Genomic DNA, 19614 nt, shown 5'->3' with positions numbered 1-19614 from the left:
GAAAGAAATGTTTTACAGTATTTATTACAATATTTATTTAGAATGTTTTTTGAACAACGGTTTGTCCGATCGAGTCAACTGCTATGTAAGATAGCGGTAAGATGTATAAGATACCTTACCGCTATGTAAGATGCGTAGTGTTTATGGACGTCAATCTAGCAAAGCACGTGTAGTTCGGTGACGCTAGCTAATGGTTATAACTGTTATAAGCGACATGTTTGAGGAAAGTTGTTAAGTACTTTTTTCTAATTTAACAACTGTTGACCGTCGGTCCGATGTAAATATGTCAACCTGTAAGATACACAATTTTAAGCTATACAATCTTGAGCCCAAAGCCATCATCTGTTTGTGTTACGAACCGAAACATGGTCATCTGGTTCTTTGCAGGTTAGCCCCATGCGTATTTACATTTTTATTTGTTGAACAAAACATCGAATAACAAATCACGGGTTTAATTTTTCTTAGACATTCCCAACTCTATTTCGAACCGCCGGTTTTAAAATCTACTAAATTATTCGAATGATAATATCGTTAAGTAATATCATTATTATTTATTTACTGTTTATTATTACTAGCTTTAATACATTTCATTTCCACCTATGGGATATAAAATATGTTCAACATATTCAATATTAACGTACCAGTCCATCTATTGAATATTTGATATCTGAAAGAAAATTGAAAGGCAATCAATAGGAATTGCGTTAAAAACTGATGTGTATATTTTAGAGAAGGCTGTTTAGAGATAAGAAAGCTGGCGAATCAGGCTCAATTGATAAATGTATCTTGCTAACTTTAAACACACAAAATTATATTTTCAGAAGCGACAACTCGATTGAAATATGGAATGTAAAAGAGGCGCCGTTCTTAGAAAGGACGATATTTGGTCACCCGGAAAGTTCGGTAGAGACTGTATTATGGGTGAGCAAGAGGCTGTTCTCAACGGGCCTAGTAGGAATGGTAATAGAATACGACCTGGGAAGTTTGGCGCCAAAATACGAGGTCGCAGTGACCGGCGGAGCAGCATGGTGCATGGACGTGAATAAATCGAAAACACAGATAGCAGTTGGGACAGAGGATGGTTATATAAACACATTCAATGTGACAGATGACTACCTGATATACGATAAAATATTCGACAAACAAGAGGGTCGAATATTATGCATAAAGTGGGACATTACGGAGCAAATGATATTCACTGGGTCCATCGATACAGTTAGAATATGGAATGCAGTTTCAGGTCACGCTGTTCACAGAATGACGACATCTAGGAAAGAGGCAAACAAGGAAACAATCGTCTGGTGCCTGGCTGTGACCAATGACAATGTTGTTGTGTCCGGGGATTCCAGGGGGATTCTTTCATTCTGGGATCCAAACATGGGAACGTTGATAGAGTCTCACCAAAGTCACACTGCCGACATTCTCGCGGTCGCTATGAGCAGTGACATGAACACTGTTTACTGTGCAGGTGTAGATCCCACCGTTTGCACCTACTCAAAAATCACTATCAAGTCTAGCGGCAGATGGGTAAAAGGTATCGAAAGGCGGCTACATGAACACGACGTCAGAGCGTTGGTAGAATCAAACGGGAAACTCTATTCAGCCGGCGTCGACGGGCACTTGGTACAGTCTACATACCCACCAAAAACCATGATAAAGTATCCACCCATTTTACAGTCCCCCTGTGTCCTGATAAGTGAAATGTCAAGGTGCATACTATTGAGGTACAGCAACTACCTCGAACTATGGAAACTTGGATCGATTAGTAGAAAGTCGCAGCAGAATTTTCAACCTGGTACAATACATCAGCTCGAAGAAGAGCCCATCAATTTACTACAGCTAAGAACAAAGGCTAGTGAAAGCATAATATCGTACGCCATAACTAAAGACTCAAAAATGATAGCTTACTCAACGAACTCTTACATCAGGATTTTCAACTTTGATGTAGTAAATAACGACCCTGTTCTCTCACGATACGAGACCTCAAATTTGCCTGTGCACAAAGCGCACAAAATGTTATTCAGCCCTGATAATTCTAGGATCGTATTGGTCGATGGTAGCAAGACAGATAATGACGAGATAAAGATAATATTTATGAAGAATCAGGCAGGCTCGTTAAATTACGAAGGAACGATACCTGTTGGAAAAGAACTAGTCGATAATATTAATCTGATCTGTTTCTCGCCGGATGGCGTATACTTAATCTGTGCTGATTATCAAAATAACATTGCCATCTATCACGTCGGAAAAGATCTCAATATTCGTGCGCCTAAGCTATGGTTACTGCCTAGGTACAAATGCCCACCGACCGCGATGGCTGTACAAGAAAACACGTTGAATCTAGTTATTGTGTATTCTGATCACAAGGTATGTAAAACAAATGTCTGGGTGTGAGAATAATGACTGGATTATGCAAATAAGTCGTCAATTCACGCTATTTTATTTTTCAGATCGTCGAATACAGTATTACAGAAAAACGCTATACACAGTTTTCTACAAACTTAGAGGAAAAACTGCCAAAACAATGGCTTTCCCGGGCTATACCTATCAGTCATATAACATTTGATCCTAGGAATGAAAATTTAATAATAATGCACGACAACACGATGATCTGCGTTGTTGATAAGGCGAAAAATTTGCCCAATTCAGGAGCAAAAATTTTCAGATTGGATAACGGCGACTCTATGGATAACAGTAATCATGAAACGAATTCACATTCTCAAGGAGCTTTTCGAATTGTCAAAAAATATAAGGTAAGTTAAGGCTCATAGGTAATTAAACTAGAGACAAACATAGTGGATGCATCATTGCATGTTTCCCTCTTATTTTAACTATCATATTTATTCGACTTTCTTTCTAATCTCTTATTACAATAAAGAATCATTTATATCGTGTATTGATTTGAATATCTTTGTTTCAGAATTTAGTACACCTAGGTTGGTTGGTCAATGATGAAATGGTAGCTGTTGAATTAAATCCGGTCAAATTGACGGAAAATTTACCACCATCTCTTAAACAGAAGCGATTTGGCATGTAGAGCATTCCTAAACACACTGATATCACATGTGCGACGATACACTGAACCAAGTAAAATGTAATTTTCAACTTTGACTTTACCGTCATTCTTCATACAATCCTGATCATTCCTAGTCATCTATTTCACACGATATAAATATAAAGTATAATTTGAACGTGACCTCCTAGTAAGTACGAACACACGAATGACAAGTAAAAAACTAAACTCAAAAATTTATTATGTTGTCCGATGTTAATCAATTTGAAGGTCTTCAATTTCGTATTGGGAAATTAAATGATCTTAGATGTGATCCAAAAATAGAGAAAGAATATCGATTGTTTATAACAAATAAATTTTTATTGCATTGTTATTCGACTTGAGACAGTAGAATATTTAGAAATTATACATATAATTCAGGCTAGTTCTGTCACATGTTACAGCAAATTATTAGCTATAGTTTCACCGCCTATATATTCTGTCAGCATTTTGCCTAGCTATTTCAGGATTAAATTGCGAATTATATTTTTGTTGTATAATAGGTTTTGGAACTTCCTTCACTGCGGGTTCGATTGGGTCTCCGTTCAATTTAGCTAACAGCATCTTGGTCTTTAATTTTTCAGCATTTTCCCGTCTTAATCTCTCTGCTCTTAATTTTTCTAAATCTACACTAGGCTTAGGGGTAGGCTCCTCAGTTTTCGACCTTTTATGTTTTTTTGATTTCTTACTCTTGTGTTTTTTGTATCTCTTGCGATCACCGTCTCTAGTACACGATTCTAAGTCACTGGAATCGCGTTTTCTTTTCACAGAATCTGTAGTTTTTAATTTTTCTCTCTTAAAATTTGGTGACGATGTTGACGGCAAAGTTGAGCCCATTATCTTCATGTATTTCCTGATATCGTTTATCGGGTCATTTAGAAGTTTTGTTTTAATCCCAGCCTCCTCATATTTTTCAGTCTCAGAAAGCCTTTTTGGTAGTTCATTGTACCAGCTCTTGTTTCCAGTAGCTTCATTTGTATCTTGTCCCAAATAAGTCAAATATCCAATTTGCTTTTCATACTTCTCCTGTTCCTGCTTTTTCTCAATTTCATGATCAGCATTTGGTTTACTATAATCAGTTTTTCCATCTTCGATGTCAGCAAAAAAATTTACGTGCTCTAAGGGGGCTTCTGATGTTGTTGCTTCCTTAGCACCCTCATCCTTTCCATCTGCAACTTGACGACCGTCGTACCTCTGCCTTGCTTGGTCTCTGAGAAAATTCGTCCTAGCTTCAGTTTCCTGAAAAAATGATAAATAAACAATTGCCGATAATTTATTGTTCATTTAAAAATAAATCATGTTCTTAGGTTTGTAGAAATGCAAGAGACGCAAGTCAATGATTCTGTTATATATTTGGGTAATCGTTTTATCGTAAACATTAATTATATTGGTACAAAACGAGTTCTTACCGCTTTTTGGACCCGGGCTTTTATAGCTTTTTCTTCCTCGGCAGCTTTAGCTTCATCTCGACGTACCCTAGCAATGTTCTCTTTGGTGCGAACGTGCCATCTGCAGAACGAAATAACAAAAAAAAAAAGGATATACCAACATTATAAACAAGTACTTAATTTAGATGGATCGAAGACTTTTAATCGTACTACTATGATTTCATCTGTAAACACAGCTAACAATAAAGACAAATAATTGTGTGACATAAAAGCTATTCTGTGGAGTGGCCAATCATACGTATAACCTAAAAGTAACAAATTTTTTTGAATCAATTTTGTCACTCACCGTTTTTTGGGTAAAATATTCATGTTGATTAGATTTTCAAAAACCTAACAATTATATATCTGCCAGCAGCTAAATCGGAAACTTTTGTATTGTTAGTCTTTTTTGAACAGTTCCGAAAATTGTAATATAACACTTCACAATATCAACGTTGACTGAAAATACATAAAGACGGCTAGCCTTATGGGGCTTTTCGTGATCGAAAATGGCCGACATGAATTCATTGTTAAGCAGCGCTCTCTGCGTCGTCCCGTACACGCGCAACTCAGTCCGGCATGCGATCTGTAAATAATGGCGACACGAACTGATGTTTCCATCGCTCACCGCGTGTACCCGGATAATGCAGAGTCGAATATTACTATGCCTATGGAATGACGAACGAGGACAGACTGAACTTTTCATATAAATCCGTATGGACGCCGTGTACTGTTCAACTACGCAAATTCATTTGAACTAAATTCAGCAATCTCAATCTAACTCTATCGGAGCGACAAAAATAATGTTATCTAAATAGATGCACAATAAACATACACCCGGTTTATTGTTAACAATCAGAAACCTTTTCTTGATGCAAAGGATGATATACATAGTTAAAGAAGTTACTCAAAGAATGGAGATATATAGTTGTTCCTATATGTACATATGTTATGTAATTTTTACACATGTTTAATACTTAACTCGTACTGTTATCTGAAGGTAATCATATATATTTTCAGTCAACGCTCATATCTTCATTCCGAACGAAGATGCAGCTGACATATAAAAATAATTTCTCGACTCACGTTAAATTGCCGTGGTTTTTTAAAATACAGTTTATTTGCAGTAGAAAACCCAGACCTTTCTACACAAAAGTACTACTTGTAAATATTTTTTGGAAATTAGGTAAGATTCGATTGTTACTAATGTTTAGTCCAAAAATGGATTTTCCTGATTCCGTATAACCAAATTATTATCAATTATCTACGATATGTGTCACAAAAAACACAGATGAAAGGTTGTAAGACATTTTGGTAGCTTCAAGAGTGTTTTGCTTCCAACAATCCAAAGATTCTGATCTATCGCAGTATTTCTATAGATTTCCGCTTTGCAGACTTAGATAGAAGAAGAATTTCACGGAGTGAAGAGGAGTCATTGGTGATACGACAATGAGTTACATTATATATGTTAAAATTACAAAGAACTTGTCAGTAATTCATGTAATTTCTTGGTAATCATCCAAGAAATATACATCGTTGATGAGTTGTTCGAACTGCATCGGGTTCTGGTGGTGGGCTGATTGTCCGTTTTGGAGAAATATACATAGGCCCGTTAAATTCCAAGTGATACTCTTTCTGTGAAGATCGCTATCCAACAATGTTTGTTTTTGGAATTGGTGGCGAGGCGGACAACTGATGCGTAAAACGGTTAGTTATTAATACAAAAGTTAGTAATACAAAAAATTCAAGAAAGAAATACTGGGAATGCTATGCCGGATAGACAATTGAAATTGAACCAACTTTTTCGAAAAGTCGAGTTGTTCAATGAGTAAGGAGTAAAACTTTTAAATTTTACAATTCAGCGATTTTACTATGTCGACTGCGAAAGGTCAAGCGAGGGAGAAAGATGTTTCAATTGCCAATCAATTGCCAAAGGTATGTGCACCTTGTTGACTTTCATTAAAAAACGAAATTTAACAAACAGAATGTATTTACGCGTGTATTCACTCTGACTAAACTACAGCAATCCGAAGATATTACCACTCCACATGCGTTAAGACATTATCGGAGCATGAGTTTTATTGGCAATGAGTTAAATTCACGCAAGATTAAAATTGTCATTTAAAAAACTACAATATGTTAGTATCTGACCAGTTAAAATAAGTTCACTCATGCTCGTTTCCACACCACCGCAAGCGGTAGAGCACTCCGCGCGTTTTTTTTTTTACGTGGTATCCCCAGTAGGCCTATTCCACGGAGAATACTTGCAAGATCGATTTTACGTTCTTCGAAAAATTGCGAATGACTTTTTTTCACATGTTAATTATAGTAAATTATTTTTCCCAATTACTTTGTACTCGAATCCAACTTTTTTACTTGAATGTACTCGCGTATATTCACACTTTATTCGAAATTTTTCAATCCATATAACCCGATGAGTATTGATTATTGATGAAAGATGACTGTTTTAATTATGGATGAAAGATGATTGTTTTAGTTATGGATGAAGGATGATTGACTATGGATATTCGTGCGCAGGTTTTTGTTTCTTATGAGGTATGAGATAATCACTAAAATGGAGAACGAGGTCAATTCGCAAAACAATTAACCACTAAACCAGATCTAAGCCTAAAAAATGAAAAGTTAATTTTTTAGTATAGTCAATAAAACTCAGTTAGCTGGAACAGATGAAAATATAATTAGTGACATATGTAGATATAGACAAAAATATAATTAACTTAGATAAGTAAAAAATATAAAGACAAATTAATTAGCTGAAACAGACAAAAAGATTGACTGGCTGAAATAGACAGAAGATTCGATTAGCTGAAACAGATAAAAGGTTTGATTAGCTGTAAGAGGCAGAATATTTGATTAGCTGAAACAGACAAAAGGTTAGATAAGCTGAAACAGACAAAAAGATTGATTAGCTGAAAGAGGCAGAATATTTGTTTAGCTGAAACAGAGAAAAGGTTAGATAAGCTGAAACAGACAAAAAGATTGATTAGCTGAAAGAGGCAGTATATTTGATTAGCTGAAACAGACAAAAGGTTAGATAAGCTGAAACAGACAAAAAGATTGATTAGTTGAAAGAGACAGAAGATTCAGTTATCTGAAACAGGTAACAGGTTTGATTAGCTGAAACAGACAAAAATATGGATTAGCTGAAATAGACAGAAGGTTCGATTATCTGAAATAGATAAAAGGTTTCATTAGCTGAAACAGACAAAAGGTTTGATTAGCTGAAACAGACAAAGGTATGGTTAGCACAATCACATAAGTCCATACACTGCCAAAAAATGGGTCGAGCCAAACATGATATTCGCTTTAATATTCGTTGCTTCGATTATTAATTGTATTGACGAATAACAGACATTCTAAATTGTTTGAATTGACATCTTTTTTTGCTTTGATTTATTAAAGTGAATATCTTTTTCGACTGAACATTCTATAGTTCTCAGTGAATTTGTTAAAAAATTAGTTTTTTTACCCTGAAACAGAAAATAATACGATCAGTTAAACGGGTATTTCTGTACACTTCAGATATATTTCATAAATACTTACGCCAAGATTCTCCACTGCATCAGTCTACACTACCGAGATTTTTGTTTCCGCGCGTTGAGCGTCGGCTTTCAAATGCTGCGCTTTATTTCATAACTGAAAGGTATCAAGTCCACGCGCAAAAGGCGCTGTGGAACTTGAAAAGTTTATTATTCGTCAAAAAATTAACCGAAGAGCTGAAAGATCAGCACATCGGGAGTGCGTAACTTTTTTATATACTGTTTGCAAGCTCGACGCGCAAAAAGGCGCGTTGGAATTCCGTTCTTAGTTTACGCGCAAAAGGCTGCGTCTAATTCTCGTGATTAACCTACGCGCAATAAGGCGCGACAGGTTAAACTGTCAAAAATTTGTAATATCTGGGACTTGTCCCAAAAATTCTGTGGAAACCCAATCCACATCTGTATCTTTTTGCATCAGATACATTGCTATGCAGATTGTTGTTCTCAGATTAAAAATCGAATCGAAATTCGGAGAGAGGTTGGAGGGTATGCATTATTGTGTGGCGTGACGGTCGGTGGTCCTCTTCGACGCGAAGACTTCGAGCTCAGCATCTCTCCCCATCTAGCGTACCACGGAACGCGATAGATGGTCCAGAGATGCGTTTTGCCCATTCAGACGATCACAGAAATCAATTGAATGGAATAATGATCGGTAATGACCAAATAATTGAATTGAATAACGATTGAAAAATGGTTGCAGAGTGACAAGAAAATGTAAATTTAATCTTGTTAAAATTCACATGCTTAAAAATGGCCTAGAGACTCGAATACGGAGTCTTTGGGGAAAAAAATCTCTGTGATCGTTTGACGCTGTGAATTACAAAAGTTAGTAACATCACGGTACATCGCGACCTTCCTACCCTTACCCGTTTCCCAACGGAACCACCCAACGGAAAAGGGAGACTCACACACACATGCATATACCCCGCGACGGATCCCAAAACGTCCACCTACCTACCCGGTTACCTATATTCGAACTAAACGATTCTCCATTTTTTCCAACACACATCATTCTTCATCATTTGCGCCGTGGTCGCTGACTTACATTTTCGTTGGTTACCTGTTCGGAGCAAAATGTTTTTGTATCGTAGTCTGCCTACTCATTGTCAGAATGAAGTATCGCGGTTGTATCCCGCCAACCGTAAAATTGTATGTATTATCTTAGTAAATTTTGGCAGACTATCGGTACATCAACCTTTTGTAAGATGGATTAGAAACATCCTGTACGTTAATTCGTATTTTTCTAAGCGAGCTAAACCTGCAATTGATCAATACTTGCTGGCCGTAAAAAAGTTACAAATGATTCGAGACATAACAGGCAGTTTGATTAAGTTACATTATGCCAGACTTTGGAATTTTATCAATCAAACAATCATATGAGTACGATTAATCAATAACTGGAATATGTTCAAGCCTCAGGTGGATCCACCGCTTAAACGACATCATCGGTAAATTCAAACGTAGATTATTACATCAGTTGCGAAACACAATTCGATCTCGCGAGTGCCGAGTAAGCGATGGTTACCTGTCGCGATGCTCATTCCACTTTTAGCAACGTGCAAAATTTCTAACTTCAATTAAGCTACGGTAAATTAAATTGCGAAAAAAAAATTATTCGACTGAAAGTCAAGCACGTTGCGATCGTGAATGAGCCTATCCATGCAGCTAAAAAATCGTAGATTTGTGTAACAGTTGTTACCGCCACGCCACGTGACAGAGGAATCCCAGGGAAATACCCGTAACCTGACACATGCAAACTCACCAACGTTGCCGAGCAATGGAGAAGTTACTCGGATGTCTCTGCTTAAATCTGGAATAAACAAAAAAGAAAACTCGAATTAATTTAGCGAGTTGGCTTTTCAGTTGTCAAATCAATTATTACTGGTGTCTACAACCATATTTATTGACAAGACTGAAGCCGTCAGCCAGAATTAACAGCCAAACGTTCTCGTGTTTATTCGCATAAGGTAGTGAAATCCGAAAATCAAAGTTTTGTGAAATACCTCGAATCCCCGATACTTTTATATAATTATTAGGATAAAACAGTACCGCATTTTTCTATCTCCAAAAAATTTAACACATTTGCTTACTAACATTGGGTGGTAGCTTCAGCTTAATTATTTATCGACTGTATGTTACGCAAGGACAAAATTTCGGCTTCGAATGTACATACATACCACCCTGAGTTATCAAACAATGAATAAAAGAAGTATTGTTACCTCCTCTGGGCTGCTCCACACTTTACATGTTGTAGTTCTGGCAGCATCTCAGGCTGAACAGTGGAACACCGCACATTTTACACTGAAAACTTTATAAAGCTATAATCTAAGAATCTGCACCGTAATAACACTTGATTCTACATTCACTCTGACTTTCTGTGCTGTAGCTAGCTACCTGATCAATTGAATAGCGAAAACATGTCAACAGTGCAACTACGCATTCATCAGAAACAAGTGAACCGAAAATAAAAACGACACCGACCGACACAGAAAGAGAAGAATCGATATCACTCACTGAAGTTACACCAAACAATGAAAAATTGGGACACGAAATTCACCTTCAACGTTCGTAGAATATATTTATTTCAATAACTCGGTTTTTCTTCAGGCTATGCACTGCTCCTCGTGTAATATTCAAAATGAGTATGGTGCGAGTACACTGATCGAACAACGTGACACAACCTGAACAACGCGGTCTGAATTTCGATCTGATACTGAGAGCGCATAACTTCTCTCTGGTTGTTCGGAAGCAACTGATGCCGCACGGCGTTCAGAAGAAACGGATTTGAATCAGTTCTCTGCAGGACATATGATATCCCCCGCCCCCCTCTTTTCACTCTGTTTCTTTTCCCATGAAGTGGGGGTAGCAGCTTGGTTAGAGTGACAGAGAGGGGTGGGGGGGAGAATTATTATCTTCTGTCCTTCAGAGAACCAATTTAAATCTGCTCATGAGACGCTTACGCCGTTGTTTACGCTCTATTTTGTATATGCTCTCAACGGCCGGGTGAAAATACCACGTAAGCGACGCGCAATACGATCAAATGTTTACAGGATTTCCCTACATGCGAGGTCAGGTGTAAGTTTAAATTGTCTGACCACTTTCGGTCGAATGGAATACACCTAAAACAGATGTAAAATGAGAAAAAAAAATTGCGAACCTTATCCTTTTTCAATCCGTTAAAATTGGCCAATTGGTGCAGAGAATATTTTATTTTCAAAAAGTTTAACTTTACAAACGCTATTTGGCGGCATAAGCTGAAATTAGTCGAGGCCGAAAATGGGAGTCGTGTTTCCGACATTGAAACGCGTTAGTTTGTGCCCCTTTCCTTTTTTAGGGCATGCACAAGAGGTGCGTGATCCTCAATATTCCCGGTCTCTTCTCTGTGTTGTAAAGGTGCTGTTTAATATTCGCTACTATTATTTTGTTGATCAAAAATAATATGGCGAAGTTTGATCTGACGGCCCGAATAGGGCAATACCTTGATCGGCATCTGGTATTCCCGCTGTTGGAATTTCTATCTGCAAAGGAGGTGAGTGATTCTCTGCCAGCTTGATTGACTGTCATCAGGTTGTTGAGCATGGCGGTTTTTAGGTTATCGATGAATAACGTGACGTTGAATCGCCATTACAGATTTATGACGAGAATGAGCTTCTACAGGCGAAATTGGACATCCTGAGCAAAACCAACATGATCGATTACGCCATCGATATCAGGAAACAACTTTATCCGAATTTCGAAGTACCGGAGGTAGGCGATTATGTCGACCAATGGTTCAGGTTTCGTTAATGATAATTAACAATCGAACCGTCGATAAGGATAAAATGCTTTCCCTCTCCCATGGTTTGGTGAAAATTTTTAATATTTAATATTTTTACAGGAACTTAACGAACGCCGTAATCGGGTATTGCAAGAGCTTGGTGATCTTGAAGATAATGCCTCAGTCATCTTGAAATTGATGAGCGATGATGATACTATGGAAACTATGGAAAAAATGAGGGACTCGAAGTCACTCAACCACTTTCTCCTCAAGGAATCAGATGTAATTCTATATTTATATATTGTCTGAAGTATTGAGATCTGTTTATCAATTTTTCACGTGTATGCAATAACAGCACACACTTCTTGAAGTATCGAAAGCATGAAATTTTTTTTTTATCGAATGGGAATAATGAATTGTTGACGGCTTAAAAGGAAGAAAAATATTGCTGAAGTTATCCTGAATTTTTGAAATTTATTGTTGCCTTATGTTCTAACACTTTAATGATGCGATAAAAATTACAGTTCAGAGTGGAGATGATGGAGAGCTTGGTCAAGTTGGCAAAGTATCGTTATGAGTGCGGAACCTACTCGGTTTCAACGTCGTACTTGTACTTCTACATGCTTGTGATGCCACCAACCGATAGAGTAAATATTCTTCAAATTTTATAGACTTATTTGCGCTAAGGTTACATAATAATTCATGGTGTCATGTGACTTACTTTTTTAAACGTGACTATTTTCTGTTCAACAGAACTACTTGGATGTCCTGTGGGGAAAATTGGCATCGGAAATCTTAGTTCAAAATTGGGAAACTGCGCTGGAAGACGTTAATAAACTCAGAGAGTACATAGACAGTAACGCTATTGGCAACACTCTTCAGGTTCTTCAACAACGCACTTGGCTCATTCACTGGAGTCTGTTCGTTTTCTTCAATCATGTTAAAGGCAGGGACCTTATCATTGAAATGTTCTTGTACAGACCACAGTGAGTACAAACACTCCCGATTTTGTCTAAGAATAGAATTTACATTATATTGTTTATCGATTCGTTGATGAAGAAGATTTTTGACGCAATTTTGTTTCATCTTGTATAATTTTCCTATTCATTCGTCAATTCTGGTGTTGAGTGGGTGACAAAACAGAGCCTTTTGGATTACAGCTACTTGAACGCAATACAGACAATGTGTCCGCATATTCTACGCTATTTGGCAACAGCGGTAATCATAAATCGATCGAGGCGGTCTACCCTGAAAGATCTGGTGAAAGTTATCCAACAGGTAAATTCAGTTACGAAATCTTGATCTGCAGTGTTTGATAATTCCGGTATAATTTTCACGTTTAGGAATCCTACACGTATCGGGATCCAATCACTGAATTTTTGGAGCACCTGTATGTGAACTTTGATTTTGATGGAGCTCGTCAGAAACTGCAAGAATGTCAGACGGTCGTCTTCAATGACTTCTTCTTAATTGCTCTGCTGAATGAGTTTGTCGAAAACGCTAGATTAATGATATTCGAAACATTCTGCAGAATCCACCAATGCATCAGTATTGAGTAAGTATTGGCCTACTTTGTAGGACATTCTAATTTTGTAATTTTTCGTGGAGATGATTGGATGCCAGCTAATTTCTATGCTCTTTTAGTATGTTGGCTGAAAAACTTAACATGAAAGCTGATGTTGCGGAATGTTGGATAGTCAATCTAATTCGCAATGCAAGATTGGATGCAAAGATTGACAGTAAGCTGGGACATGTTGTTATGGGTGGACAGCCAGCTTCTCCGTACCAACAGCTGGTTGAAAAAATCGAGACTCTGAGCGTGCGAAGTGAAGCTCTGGAGAATCTTATTGAGCGGAAATTGAAGGCGAAAAATCAGGATTCAGTTAGCATAGTCTGGAATTAGCAAAGGTATGTATTGGTTCTTTCAGATGAGTTTAAACGTGCAAAAATACGATATGTTATAGAAAATGTTATTTGACCGTGCTCTATTCATTTCAGGTTCTACAATGTATAAAGATTTCCACCATTTTAAACATTTTATAATCAGGATAACGATGTTCAGACGAAAAACGAAGAATTTTGTAACAAACTTCCACCGGATGTGTACCGTTTTTCTACAGTCATTTAAGATCACCATGTCAAGTCAATTTCGTTGTAAGCAGTACATACGTGAAATGAATAAACTGATTCTAATGAAAAGAATTCAATTTGACGATTAGCCCCTTGGTATTCGTACGGTTTATAGGAATAATCGAAAAATTATTTTCAAAATGATAAAAAATATTTCGTATAAACTTAGAAAGAAATATAATTTGTCAAAATTTATTATTTCATATGCCAAAAATACAAAATATTCTTGTATAAAAAATGGTATCTCGCAGAAAGTAGACAAGAAAAAACGTTGTAACGAATAGACTTTTGGATTTATTAAATATAGTTAATATTTTTATTATCCGTAGTATGAAATTTATATCTTCATATTTGTTATTCCCATGAATACTAGTTTGAATACTTTGAAAGTTACGTTATCTCCTTATACGCCTGATGCATGAGAAAGATAAAAAAAAAAAAAACAGTAAATAATTAAAACATTCCCGTTGAGCTGGTCGGATGAAAAAGTCTCCAATTTTCGCAAAGCGGAACAGTCTTAAAACTTTTGACCTATCTCTGAATATTTAATCTCTAGTTCCAGTTGTTTGGAAGTAAAGTTCGATAAAAAAAAAACAATTTGAAAATTTATCGTTCACTTTAAAAAATTAAAAATTATATATTTAAATAGCACTATTCTAACTAACGTATCTAAATAACTTTTAGGAACATATTCTTTATCCTGTGTACAATAAATCATAGATGCAATGATTACAGTTAAAAAAAAATATTCGTCAGCACTACTCATTGATAATCGCTGATGAAAAGAAATCACAGCCAGTGTAAGAATTCTTGTCAATACAATACGTAATCACTGTTCTCCAGTAAGGATCTTGTGATAATAAATGTGGATTTCCCAGAATAATTAATAGTGCCCGAGCCCTGGTAATAGCGACATTCAAACGGTGTGGAGAAGCGATAAAACCAAGACATCGTTTAACATCTTCTTGGACTAGATCGCTTACCGATCTGACTGCAGATAGAATAATAACATTTCGTTCTTGTCCTTGAAACTCTTCCACACTGCCAACTTTTGGCAATGTTGTATTCATCTCTGCAAGTAAATCCCGAATATGACGAGCCTGGAGAAAATATAAAAATGAAATAGAACCAAATTTTTGCACTCTGTATAATTAATCCGAAATTGAAACGTTTCAGAATCTTACTTGTTTAGTGTAAGGTGCTATAATCCCAATATCGTCAGGGCCAAGTCCGTGGCTGTAAAGTTTTAGTATATAAAAGTAAGCCTGAGCAGCTTCTTCCGGATTATACCAGCTTGGACTATCTTGATCCTGATAATTCTCGCCGAGAACGCCATGGAAAACTATCGCAGGTGGAAAATCGTCGCGTTCAGGTAAATCGTTAGCGACTGAAGTGAGCAGGTCACCTTCTTTTCCTTGCCTTGTAATCTAGAGATTTGACAAACGATCATTAATTATCATTTAACCAAGAGAGCTAAAGATTATTACCTGCGCCTCGAGCTCAGAATCATAGAATAACGAATTCGGAAGTTCGAGAATTTCCGGCAAACTGCGATAGTTCATGATGAGTTTAGTAACTAGTCGTGGATCGTAGCCCCTCTCAAATCCTTCCAAGTCTCGTTGGTAAGGGAAGCGCTGAAGCAACCGAGACAGAAAAGACAACCCAAGTCCAAAATGCGATGCGTATTTACTTTGGACGACAGGTCCAAGCTGCATTGGGTCTCCAGCCAAAATTACGTGCCCGGTATCGGCATGAATGAAATTTAATGGCACTAATATTTCCGGCTCTGTAGCTTGTCCAGCTTCGTCAACAAAAACGTGGGTGAAGTGACCTCGAGGAAAGCCCATGTTATGCAGTATGCCCAACGAGATGCAAGTACCGACTGTGATTCTGTGCCGTCCCAAAACACTTGCACTACAGCTCGGTCTTATGCCGTTGGCATTGTGGTCAGGAGTATTTCGAGTTCCCTCTCGAGCCAAGTCACCTACAGCGCAATACGGGATTAGTTTCTGCGGAATTGACCCATCTGTGGTGCAGTGAAACCCTATCAATCTGACCAAATCGCCCGGTTTCAAAACTCCGCTGTCTAAAAGTCTTTCTGATATTAGATTGGCTGAACTATTCGAAGGCGTCGCAACCAACAGTCTGCTTTCAGGTATGGTCCTAAATATCTGCAATATCGTTTCGCAAAGAGTTATCGTTTTCCCTGTTCCTGGTGGCCCAAATATGACGTAAGGCAACGGGTGAGCTGGACTCTGCAAAACGTTACGCACAGCCTCTTTCTGGTAGTAATTCAACGCCCTGTTGAACCATACTAATTTGCGTTTTTTTATTTGTAAAACGCACGAATCAGTGTCTCCAGTCTTGGAACATGCCTGCGCATTCGGTTGCAGGCCTGGAGTAACATCATTTTGTCGTGCAAACGTACTGTTTCTGGATTCTCCATCGTCACTCATTTCCAAAAGTTCCAGTTGCGGTGGTTTGGGTACAATTTTTGTGGGAAATAAAAATTCTTTTCCCAGATGATTTATCGCCAAGTTAACGGCCGTGTGACAGCGACTCGACGGTGTTTGGGAGCACTTGAATGTCACTTCGCATCGTTCGCCGTTATATTTTTCATGGAAAGCTGGATTGAACTTGAGTAAAATCTCCGAGTTCTTTACCTCGTGAATGCATCCCTCGTACTTTATTTCACCTATGAAAAATAAGGATAAAAGCATCAGTTTCAATGACAAGAGTAGAAACTTCCTCTGTCAGGAGTCGACGAAGTTAAAAGTTGTAAGAACTGCTCATAATTCACCTTTGCTGGAGTCCCAATTAAAAGAAACTATGGCTTTGTCTCCAACTAAGAGCGATGGTCGTTTTTCCGCTAGTCCTGGCACTTCAAGGGCGAGAAATTCTCCGCAAAATCTCATGACTGTACTGCTTATGTCGTATCGTTGTAAAGTTATAGAATCAGCTATGCTTTCCAAGTACAACAGAGCATGAAATCGATCTCTGTAATTTTGAAACGTCAATTCTTCGAATAAGCAAGGCACGGTTTCTTCTATAGCCACAATGCCGCTCCGAAAAGGTATTTTATCATTTTCTAGGCGCAATACGACATCCCATAAGTGTTGAGGTATTTTGAATATTCCAGGCTTGACAGTAATGAACTTTGGTGCTTGACAGGTTCTAACGCCACGAACACAGGTCGATTGATCGAACTCGTTTTGCTTGTAAATTTTGTTTGCCCTTGGATTTTGACCGCTTTGCACGTTATGATTCACGGAGTTTTTCAAACTAACATTGAAGCGAAACATGCGACGGACTTTCAGATGTTTGAAGATGAACAGAAACATTTCTTCCGAATACCCGACAAATTTTGCATGGCATCTGAATACATATGTTATTGATTCCGAAGGCTGCAATACTGACGCAGTATCTATTTTTGGTCGCAACAAAGTCAATTGCGACATGGATTTTTTTGACAGAAAACATCCTTTGAGTAACGTCTGTGGGTGAAGTCCATTATTTTTGATCTCTATCGAAATATCTCTCTTTTCAAGCAATTGCAAATCGAACATCAAATTATTTGTGACAACTATCCCATATTTTTCTTCTCCAAAAGTTTCTTGTTTTTCATTTACAGTTTCAGTTTGTGCCTGATTATTGAACAGTTGTCTTTGCGACGCCTAGAAAGGACATAAATGAACTTGTACAATTTTTCAGAGAACTTCAGTGATCTATTACACTCAGGAATTCATTTTACCTGATGCATTAGCGGAACGACCGACAGTGACCTCCACGTCTGCATTCCTTGATCACTTTCTATGCTATCTGCGACAACTTTATCGCCGACACATGGAATATATCCAGGCTCGCAGTTGGCTTTGTTAAAAACGATGTTATGCTGTATGGTACCAGAACCAGACTTGACGTCATAGGCAGATACAACACCAGTGGCGAGTTTTGACCTTAGAGGAAAAATTTTGTCAACCTGAAGAACTTCCCCGCTGAAATCTACAACGTTGTCGTCAACTGCTACTATGGTTTGAAGTTTGACCCAATCTCCGACGATGGGCAAAAATTCAGAGGTGATTTCGTCAAGGCTGAAGGAAATTTGGCCAGGCTCAATAAAAACCATCCTCTGCTCCCTGCGCATCACCTTTCCAACAATAACGCGATTCAGCATTTGGGATTTTACCGCATCTTCGGTGCAAGTTGCCACTTCGTTTTCCCATTCGTCGTCAATGATGGATAAAATTTTTTTTATCTTTAGCTCCTCACCCTTTGTCCTCTGGAACGCCAGGTAATAAACTTTGGCTCCAACTCGGATTTCTCCGATAGAAGCATTTACGTTTTGGCATTCAAATTTACCATCTATTATAAAGTATTCGGACCTAATTTCCGTTACAATACCAGTTTTGTGAAAGCATCCTTCTATTTCTTTTTCAGTTATCTCTCGATTATCGCAATTGTTCAATTTAACATTTTGCTCGCCCTCCAACTGTTGTATCAGATCAGCTAAATCCGGCTCGGGAGGCTCGGAGAAACCGAGCACTTTTTTAAATACCCCGTACAATAAGGATACCATTTTCACTTAGTATCTGAAATTCCGATTAATTTGATTCAACTGAAATTCGAAATGACAGAAGGATCGTGGATGAATTTTTTCATAATCAAGATTTCACGGCTAAATTTAACACAATGTTGAAGTTAGTAACGTTATCGTAACGAAAGATTCAGAAAAGATATACCTTTTAGTGAGTTTTATAATGATTGTGAAGGAACTATCATTTCAAAATATGAATATCTATTGTTTTATTACGTTTACTAAATTTTAGGCAATTCTAAAGCTGCAAAATAATAGTTTTTCCATCAATATGAATATTTTTAATAACGTTACTAACTTCAGCATGATAATTCCATTGGGTTTAAATATGATCCTAGTGAAAGTATTCGAGATTTATAATTTCTATTAACTAATCGACTTTACACATAATATATTAGATCCTGTTACTTTTTGTCTAAAATAGTAACAGTCGATATAGTTGGTTTTTAACTTTTGTGCAAAAAACTGGTTTATTATGTAATCGTCGCCCTCATTTTATCTATATCCATTTCCGTGGGAAAACAACTTTATATCTGTATCAACTGTAACTGCTTGTTTGAAATTTTTTTTCAGTAGTTATATCACTTCCAGACTGAAATGAAGCTTACAAGTTGAAACCAGTTGCCTTTACAAAATGCGAACAATAGCTTGTATGAAAATTTCTATCAAGTCTGATGATACTTGGATGATACCTTTCCGCCGGTCGATGATATCTCCACTCGGTGACCTTTAGGTACTCCAATTCCTTGCGCAGCGATTGTACTCGTTTGAGGTGCAAGTCTTTGACAAGTTTTTTCTGTTGTTTCTGAACGTCAATGTCAGTTTTAATTTGACTGAATATCTTGCTCTGCGTCAGTTCTAAATCTTGAGATTCATTTTGATCTGACGAGACTAATCCTCCCGATGACAATCCAGGGGGGTTCATTATTGTGTGCGATTGGATTTCTAGCTTTTCTATTAAAGAAAAAAAAATGGCTTTCATATTATCATGATAAACTGTCTTGTAAACGAACATGAAACTAACTAATTATAATCAATTTTTCGTTTACGGGAGATTGATGAAAATTGGAGGCGAATGGAGAGCGTATTTATCT

General features: G+C 37.4%; 4 protein-coding genes across 4 annotated transcripts; 2 read left to right on the top strand and 2 right to left on the bottom strand.

Annotated features, from left to right (window-relative positions):
- Positions 1 to 75: 75 nt before the first annotated feature.
- LOC124309339 (U3 small nucleolar RNA-associated protein 4 homolog) lies at positions 76 to 3111 on the top strand. Its single transcript, XM_046772920.1, has 4 exons — positions 76 to 387; positions 822 to 2367; positions 2451 to 2753; positions 2921 to 3111. Exons 1-4 carry the CDS (start codon positions 284 to 286, stop codon positions 3035 to 3037), a joined length of 2070 nt encoding a protein of 689 aa, XP_046628876.1. The 5' UTR covers positions 76 to 283; the 3' UTR covers positions 3038 to 3111.
- On the bottom strand, positions 2422 to 4995 carry LOC124309340 (leukocyte receptor cluster member 1 homolog). The gene is made up of 3 exons (XM_046772921.1): positions 4787 to 4995; positions 4462 to 4561; positions 2422 to 4291 (listed from the first exon to the last, which is right to left on the bottom strand). The coding sequence occupies exons 1-3, from the start codon at positions 4807 to 4809 to the stop codon at positions 3476 to 3478; spliced, it is 939 nt and encodes a 312-aa protein (XP_046628877.1). The 5' UTR covers positions 4810 to 4995; the 3' UTR covers positions 2422 to 3475.
- Positions 4996 to 11361: 6366 nt separating this feature from the next.
- LOC124309599 (eukaryotic translation initiation factor 3 subunit E) lies at positions 11362 to 13998 on the top strand. The gene is made up of 9 exons (XM_046773376.1): positions 11362 to 11568; positions 11670 to 11786; positions 11917 to 12078; positions 12321 to 12443; positions 12550 to 12782; positions 12957 to 13074; positions 13140 to 13351; positions 13441 to 13704; positions 13795 to 13998. Exons 1-8 carry the CDS (start codon positions 11479 to 11481, stop codon positions 13697 to 13699), a joined length of 1314 nt encoding a protein of 437 aa, XP_046629332.1. The 5' UTR covers positions 11362 to 11478; the 3' UTR covers positions 13700 to 13704; positions 13795 to 13998.
- Positions 13999 to 14252: 254 nt separating this feature from the next.
- On the bottom strand, positions 14253 to 19354 carry LOC124309598 (probable RNA helicase armi). The gene is made up of 6 exons (XM_046773375.1): positions 19213 to 19354; positions 17678 to 18515; positions 16727 to 17600; positions 15414 to 16621; positions 15111 to 15353; positions 14253 to 15026 (listed from the first exon to the last, which is right to left on the bottom strand). Exons 2-6 carry the CDS (start codon positions 18500 to 18502, stop codon positions 14685 to 14687), a joined length of 3492 nt encoding a protein of 1163 aa, XP_046629331.1. The 5' UTR covers positions 18503 to 18515; positions 19213 to 19354; the 3' UTR covers positions 14253 to 14684.
- Positions 19355 to 19614: the final 260 nt, after the last annotated feature.

This window comes from Neodiprion virginianus, chromosome 7 (genome assembly GCF_021901495.1).
Source record: "Neodiprion virginianus isolate iyNeoVirg1 chromosome 7, iyNeoVirg1.1, whole genome shotgun sequence".
Lineage (NCBI taxonomy): Eukaryota > Metazoa > Arthropoda > Insecta > Hymenoptera > Diprionidae > Neodiprion > Neodiprion virginianus.
The sequence above is the reverse complement of the archived record's forward strand: the minus strand, read 5'-3'. Positions and strand labels throughout refer to the sequence as shown.